An 8,089-nucleotide genomic window follows, 5' to 3' on the forward strand; every position below is an offset into this window, starting at 1 on the left:
TTCTTTCTCTCGCCGTCACTTCCAAAACTTGCCCCTTTTCCTAAACAACCAGATATCATGTTGCCATATCATTTTTTGATTGGTTGACATGGTGCATTTTTCCACCAAAACGAACGGACTATTTTTTTTGTTTTTTGGTCATAAGCAGAGTGCTTGCTAGCACTGTCCTTAGACAGTAAACATGACGAAACTATTAAGGAAAAAACACCGTATCTATTGTTTATCATGACTCTGGTTTTACGTGGCCTATCAACACAATTTAAAAACTGGTATCTATCACCTTGTTGCTTTGTCATCTTAAAGTGATCGTGTGATTGGCTTACCACGACTACTTTATTCTTCCTCAGTCAAACAGCAGCGGTGACAGTGGCAAGGGCTCTGGCAAATCCAGAGAGGGGAAGACAGGAAAAAACATTCTCTCCTCTTCGGTCACACACTGCTCGCTGCCAGCCAATCTCCAATCACTCACAATAAGAATCTTCTCAGGAAACACAGTGACAGATCCAGGAAATCTATGTAGAGGATACACATTAGCACAAAGGCACAGAACCAGCAAGAGCTATCAACTATATTTTGAGTCACACGACGATCCAGCGATGAGTAGCTGCCATCCTCTGGTTTAAACGTTGACAGCGATAATGAGGCACAGGTGTTTCCTCTTCACAGGTGCGTGGGCCGAGGACGTGAACCTGCAACGAGTTCCACCCAGGCGAGAGAGGGGGAGAGAGAGAGGAACAAAAACACTACTGATCAGCTGCCTGCTGATTCACCAGGGCGTGACTGAAGAAATCTGCGAAAATTTTACCTGATGGTTTTCCTTGAATTGACACATTTATGGAAAACATTGAGAATTACGTGAAGGAAAGTAAGGCTAATATTGTCAGGGAGAATGAGGAGTAGAGTGCTGCGTCTTTATTTACACTTTCACTAGTTCCCTGTAGTGACTCCTTCCAGACACTTCACTCTCAGTAGTCAGATCATCAGCAGAGTATGCACAGCCCAGGCTCTCTTTCCTGAGCAGATAGGCTTCATGTCAAGTAACAACTATATGTTGGTGCTGAATCAAATCAGTCAGTTGGGCAGTACTTTTAGCTTGACAATGCTGTCATGGTCCTGGATTGCTGACCCAGTGTTTTGTGTTTTTTGGTCCTGTCAGTTTTTTATTATTAAAGATCATCAGGATGATTCTTAGGTTCTTTATTATTAAGTTTTTCAACTGTGTCTCTATAGTCACCTTTTTATGTAATATATTGTCTCAGTCGCCCATTGCACTTTGTCGAGTTGTCTCTTGTTGTCTATGATCTTGTTCTCATGTGTCTTGGATTCTTTGGATTTCTGAGCTCTATTTCTAAACTGTTTGTACAGCATTTTGAAACCTTGGGGCGACCGTGGCTCAGGGGTCCTTGGGCAAGACACTTCACCCAAGGACACATTCAGTCTCAGGGCAGACTGACTGAAGCTTGCCTCCACCAGTGTGTGAATGTGAGAGTGAATGATAGTGGAATTATACAGCGCTTTGGGTGCCTTGAAAAGTGCTATATAAATAAATGCAACCCATTACCTTAGCATGTGAGCAAAAAACAAAACAAAACATTATTGTATGAATGATGAATTATTGGAAGTCAAAGCTCTACAGCAGACACGTGGGAAATTGATTAACTTTACAGCTCATCACTGTATAGTTAAAGAACTGAAAAATGAAAGGATGCATTTGCAACGGTGTAATATAATCCATGTATTTCATGTACCAAGGTACCCACACTCAGTCATAGACACAAACAGGACCACATACACACTACGGCGAAGACAGTTACACAGACATGAGGCACAGAAGCTGCTTTGTGCATTCAAAAGAAGGACACGTCACTATTTGTTACATGTCCCCACATCCATGCTTTTAGCAGACAGTACGGCAACAGGATAATAACTTTTTAAATGTTTTATTACAAAACAACGTGACAAAACAATACACTTTATGTTAAAATCCACACTCACAACATGAGGTGATGGTGTCTTTGAGTCTATAAGGTCCATTCCTAGAGACTGAAATGAATTTCATATCCTTTGAACGACTTCTGTCTCAGTGATGGTGAATCTGAGCAGTGACAGAAAGCAGCATTCAGTTTCTCGCGTCTTCGCTGCAACTACACTTTTCCACAGTGACACAAGTCTGACGGACCTTGAACCTATCAGCCTCTGCACATCTTCGGCAGAGCAGAAAGGGACAGCCCCGTCACAGTCACTGCAGTCCATGTGAAGGCTCCTCAGTGAATTTATGGTTCTAAATCTCTGTCAGTGACGTTTCTCTGTTTGAGGCCCAGGTCTGACCGGGCAGTCTATGGCTCAGCAGTCCTTTGGTGCCTTTGAACCCATCGAGTTTTGAGATTCAAGTGGTGTGTGTGAGAAAGAGAAGCACAGACAGCAAGAGAAAGAGAGACAGGCGGTGAGAGAGAAGTGCACTTTTCCTTTCCAGGAGAAGCAAATGAGAGCAAACAACAACAGGGGTTAAGGAGAAAGACAATATGGCTTTTCCATGTCTACAGATGTAGACGTTTCATCTTTGATTCTTTGTAATATTAGAATTATGTAATCGCTCAGTTTCAAGTCCATTATCACCTGTTCACACTGCTCATATTTACATTTATATGTACATCGGCAACAGCTCTCATCCTGAGTTACTCATTATAAGAAGTCTATACCAACACTGTCATATGATTTCTGTCCTGCAGCTCTCTCTGTGCATAACAGGTCTCTCTCACATGCTTGGACATAAAGTTATATTTCTCATAAATCTCTGAAGTCTCTCTCACGTCACAGCTCGTATTCAAAGGCATTTGGCAGTAGCCACTTTGCACTGATTCCAGTAGTTTTCAGGTTTTTTGGAGGATGCAAAATGGTATCGAACATTTTCATATCGAACTTTCTTCACACCTAGCCAGCGGTGCTGGTGATTTAAACATGGTAAAGTTGGAGATCTCCTCTTCTAGTCTTTTCATTCCTTCCCCCAACCCATCCCTCAGACCCTCCTCCACCTCTTCCCCCTCCCCTGACTCTCTCTCTCCCCCCTCAGACCTCACTCTCTCCCGCTCCCCCGTCCTTCTGTCCAGCATATCTGGTGATAGAAATTCAGGGCCAAGCCTCCTCCCGCTGCCGCTCGTGTTGCAGTTGGCGTACAGAGAATTCCCATGGCCGTTGCTGGAGTTGCTGCTTATCAGAGTGTCGCTGTAACTGTGCCCACCGTTTCCATGGTTGCTAAGGAGCGTGGTTGTTGTGGTCGAAGTCGCCGTCCCGTTTCGTTTTTCCGCCATCCGGAATCCATCCGAGAAAAGGCTGGAGCTGCTGGGAGATTGAGGAGTGGCCGAGGAACCCAGCAAGTCCCGCCCCTTTCCCGATGACAACGAATTATCTGGCAGGTTGTGGGCAATCCCACACCGCCGTTTCACAAAGAAGATAAGGACGGCGACAAAACTTAAAACTAGTAAGATGGCAAATATGTACAAGGCCAGGATATGACGACCTTCGGATGTTGATACTTTTTCGACACTGGGAGCTTCTAGTGTCAGGTAATAGGCTGCTCTGCGGCAAGGGGTGGGGTCTCTGACTGCCGGCCCCCCCTCCTAGATGAGAGAAATAGCACAGACAAAAAAAAAAGTCCTTATTTTCAAAAAAAAAAGCAAAAACAACAAAAAATGACAAAAGGAAAGCAAACACAGGCCTGCCTCGTAGCTTCATACCTGGCACGTGCAGACATAGTTTCCCAGATTGTCGTCAGTGACAACCACCTCCAGGTCAGAGTTGTGCTGCCTGGTGTGTCTGTGGGGAGGATACTCCCAGCTACAGGGCCGAGGGGACAGCTGGACGCACGACAACAAGAGGCGCAGGCCCCGGAACACTTGCAGCACTTGGGGCGACGGATTGCAGCGACCTAGAGCGGAGGGCGATAACAGCTGATTAACAACAGCAGAGGCATTTTCACTCACAATCACACTGGACAGCGACGATCACGTTATCTTAAATGAAAGTATAAACTTACCTTCTGCTACATTACACTTTTTTAAGGCAGCGTCTACCACATCACCGGGACCGGGCCTGCACACAAGGGCAAAATTATAACATATTATATGTTATAAACGCTTCTTACATATAGCTCAATTTTCTGTATTACATTTCCATTTTTTTTTCCTTAGGAAAACATTGGTACACGAAAGTATTGCTGGAATAAAAATGGGTCACTGTGGTATTTTATAACCTTATACAGCTGCTGCCTGCCTTTCATTTCCATTTTTCTGGAAAATTTCCAATTCATTGTGATATTCCTGTAGTACTCACTCTTCTGTTGTTTGCTTGCAGGCTTCCTCCTTTGTGCTCCACACACAGCCCAGTCCTCTGGCTCTGCCGCACACCTCACAGCTGCGATACAGAGCGCAGCCTTCAGCTTGGACATGAGCCAGAGACAGAGGGCTGCCCACCAGAGCGTGGCCCTGCAAACACGGAGAACAGTTGCAGAATCGCTGAGAAATGGAACGAAGCACGGCTGTGCTTATAGTATGTGTATGTACACGCACGTGCGCTCTACCTTGTGCAGTAATATATTGTTAACAGGTTCCTGTGATGTGAACAGAGGAGTCTCCTGCAGTAAGGTGACATTCTGGCCCACTACTGCCACCTGGTGGAGCTCCCCACGGTCTGCAACACATTTTTTTTATTTATTTTTATTTATTTAATTATTTCACATTCGTGTCACAACTTCTAATACAACTTGTGAAAGTTTAGGTTTTTATCAATTTTGCATTGACTTCAGTATTTAATTTCTAAGGACCATTATCTTTATCTGTATCTTAGTTCAGCTTTAGGGAGCTGCCTACATTAACTACAATTTTAAACGCACTACAATTTCTATATCCTCCTGTCGTCTCTATTGTCTGATCTCTCACCTGTTCCTAGATACAGCACTGCTGCCCTCCGCTCCTCGCTGCCGTCCTTCAGATTTACAGCCAGTTTGGTGTAACTGATTCCCTTTCGAACCAGCAGGGATGCTGCAGTCACACTGTTCTCCATCAGAGGGTGGTCTCTCACAAATGTCAGCACCTTGTCAGGAAGTTTTAGCGAGGACTCAAAGCCCTCAGCCTTTAATGCACTGTTTAAACACTATTATAAAGAAAGGAAAGGGTGTGTCTTAGTAATTTATGGTAGTAAAGTCAAATAAAATGCATGCATGGTACATTTAAAGTTTGAACTTCCAGAGGGCTTCACAATATTTCATATGTGCCTCCTTTAAAATGTGAAGATATCATGTTTTTAGAAATAACTAAGGTATAAATTTAACCTGGAATTTATTTTCATCTATTATTTTTTAATATATACAGCTGAGAACTCTTGCAAAACCAAATGTTATAAAGTCTATACATCCGCCTCATCAGAGTTCACATTATAAATGCACTGGATGAAGATTTGTGGAACTAAAATCTGAACAGAGGATTGAAAATCAGCCTGTACTTGAATAGATGGCTAAAATTAAGATAAACAGATGGCTGTACTTTTGAACATGTGTGCCACCCTGTTAAATATAACTGTTAAAATAAATATATGTACACCAAACATATTCACTAACTTCTCACAGATTAAAGAAACTGTGTTTTTACTCTGACCTTTTGGGAAAAGGTCAGAGTAAAAGAGTATCTTTGGATCATATCCAGAAGGACACGTTGCTAATAAAAGAGAACAAACCTCATTTAACCTCAGTTTTAAATGCCAAACAGATCAAGTATTTTTGGCAGGATAAAAAAATATTGGACCAAACAAGTTACGCCTTGGATCAAAGAAATGATTCCTAAACATCCACTAGACAAATTCACATAATGTCTCCTCCTTTCTGAACTTTAAAGAGGATGTTCAGTGTAAACCAAGCATTATTTAGATTGTAAAATCTTCTACAACAACAATAAATCATCCGTGATGTTTGCGGGCTGCCATATTTAGATTCAGAAAAGCAGTGTAAATCATCGAAAATGTGAAAGTGCAGTTTAATACCTGGCCAGGCCGCGGTGAGGGGATCGGCTCATGATTGATCCAGTTGTCGCAGCTTTTCTTCAGCTCTTTAAATGGACCATCCAACACTTTGCTGATGTCAGGTAGGCTGAAAACACACACGGCCGACAGGTCTACTTGCTCCCTGTGAGAAAGGAAAATAAATGTTTAGCATGATGCTAAGTATGGAAGGAAAAAGTTCATTTTTTAAAAAAGAGTAAAATCACATCTTTTTTTGGAAAATAAGCATGAAGCTACAGCAAGTAAACAGCTTCATGCTTATTTATACTTTTTATATCATGCAATTGAAAACTGTGAATGAGCCTGTATTGCACCATATCCACTGATAGATCATCTATATTTGTCTACAACAGCAAGAAACTACATTTCCAGTGTTACAATATCGCGTATGGCCAAGGCTCTGCTCTGGCCTCTTGGTTACTCTTTGGCTTACCACTGGGAGGTGAACAGTCCATAGAAGTGTGTGCTGCTGGGGTCGCCTGGAATATGTTGCATGGTGAAAACATCAGTTAGGACGTTATAGCGCTGGCCGCTGGGCTTGTCCTCGCACACCAGCTGTGCCTTGAGAAAGGTGGTCCAACGTCGCTGCAGAGTCTTCATCCCTCCCACATCAGACTGAACAGACAGAGGTAATCTTAACAGGGATTCAATCATATATAGGGATCAATGATTCAGTCAAGACAGTGGGTTACCTTGCAGACCCGGGCCACCCTGGGTACTTTGACTTTGGTGTAGAAGTCATACTCTTTGGCCACCTCGTTAAAGAAGAAGTAGATTTTGTCATCGTCTCCTGTCGGGTTTCCTGCGGACTGCTCTATGAAAGCGGAGCTGACAAATTCTGGGTCTGAGAGAAAAAACACCCGCAGACACACAGTTCTAATTATCCTTGTGGGAAAGTGTGGGGTCAGCATGTGTGACTGTGGGCAAATGTGTCTCTTACCGCTGAGCCAGTTGATGGATCGTTCAGTTCGGATGCGCTCCTGCTCAGGGCCCGTTGCCCGGGAGATGTCGAAGAGTGTTCCCAGGAAGTTGCTGGTAGCTGCTGTGTAAAGGAGACCATCTAAAAGGCAAAAAAATGAGAGAAAGGACAACGTTTATTTTATATAAAGATATCAAGAGAGCTTAAAAAATCTTGTTTAAAATTTTCATTTTGACCAGGAAACTTAATCAGTCAATCACACACAGTGGTACTTACCTGCCATAATAGCTGTGTAATGCTGACTAGGCTCAAAAGGACACTTTCCCTTCCCTGACTCCATCCTCACCACTCCATCAACTTCTTCCAGAGTAAATGTAGTGGCATTCTGCAGAGAAGAGAAACAAAGGACTTATATTTCCTAATTAATTACAGGCTTTTCTGTCTGATCTCGCACAGATTGCTTATTGGCAACTTACACTGCTTCATTCATAATTCATTCATTATGAACTCCTAAAAATAGTTACTGTGAGAAGGTGTTGCTGAAGCCTGGAAAAGTCTTTAGACCTCACTGCAGGTGGTGTATAAACGCATTATGGGTACAAGTGTGGGAGATCCATCTGCACTCATTAATGCTGCATGTGCAAACTCAAACCCATTATGTAACCATATTGTGGCTCGCCTGTCTGTATGTCTGTCTGTTTGAGCGGGGTCAGAGGTCATCATCATGCATCAGTCGCTAAACTACAAGCGCATGGACGCACTCACCAAGAAGGCACACTGAGGGTCGAAAGCATAGGTGCCGCACACATAGATGCGACCATCTCCCAGGAACTCCAACAGTCGGATGTAGTTCCTGCAGTCGCCCTGCAGGGGGAGACAAACAGTAAAAAATAAAGGCAACATAGAAGGCAAGATACTGTATCCATTTTAAGCTCGGTTTAACAATCAGGACATACAGCAAATATGTTCATAATTACACATGTTTAATAAGAGTTAAATTCACATTGGATTAAGAATGATTTCACTGAGTGAAAAAGGGCAATAGGTATGTTATATGATAAAATAGTCTTGGTCTACACTGATATATAAATAAGTTTTGTTATAAACATTAACTTTCTGCCT

General features: G+C 42.8%; 1 protein-coding gene across 1 annotated transcript in view; it reads right to left on the minus strand.

The window, feature by feature from the left end:
- Window positions 1–1,924: 1,924 nt before the first annotated feature.
- sema4f (sema domain, immunoglobulin domain (Ig), transmembrane domain (TM) and short cytoplasmic domain, (semaphorin) 4F) overlaps window positions 1,925–8,089 on the minus strand; it is a 58,924-nt gene continuing 52,759 nt past the window's right edge. Inside the window, exons 4-15 of the mRNA XM_080896465.1 lie at window positions 7,733–7,831; window positions 7,244–7,352; window positions 6,989–7,108; window positions 6,741–6,892; window positions 6,482–6,663; window positions 6,031–6,172; window positions 4,935–5,148; window positions 4,577–4,686; window positions 4,330–4,481; window positions 4,034–4,089; window positions 3,735–3,925; window positions 1,925–3,617 (exon numbers count right to left, since the gene is read on the minus strand). Of these exons, the coding sequence (XP_080752591.1) occupies window positions 2,910–3,617; window positions 3,735–3,925; window positions 4,034–4,089; window positions 4,330–4,481; window positions 4,577–4,686; window positions 4,935–5,148; window positions 6,031–6,172; window positions 6,482–6,663; window positions 6,741–6,892; window positions 6,989–7,108; window positions 7,244–7,352; window positions 7,733–7,831 (2,235 nt within the window). The 3' untranslated portion in view covers window positions 1,925–2,909. The remainder of the gene's footprint in view (window positions 3,618–3,734; window positions 3,926–4,033; window positions 4,090–4,329; window positions 4,482–4,576; window positions 4,687–4,934; window positions 5,149–6,030; window positions 6,173–6,481; window positions 6,664–6,740; window positions 6,893–6,988; window positions 7,109–7,243; window positions 7,353–7,732; window positions 7,832–8,089) is intronic.

This window comes from Rhamphochromis sp. 'chilingali', assembly GCF_963969265.1.
Source record: "Rhamphochromis sp. 'chilingali' genome assembly, chromosome: 1".
Lineage (NCBI taxonomy): Eukaryota > Metazoa > Chordata > Actinopteri > Cichliformes > Cichlidae > Rhamphochromis > Rhamphochromis sp. 'chilingali'.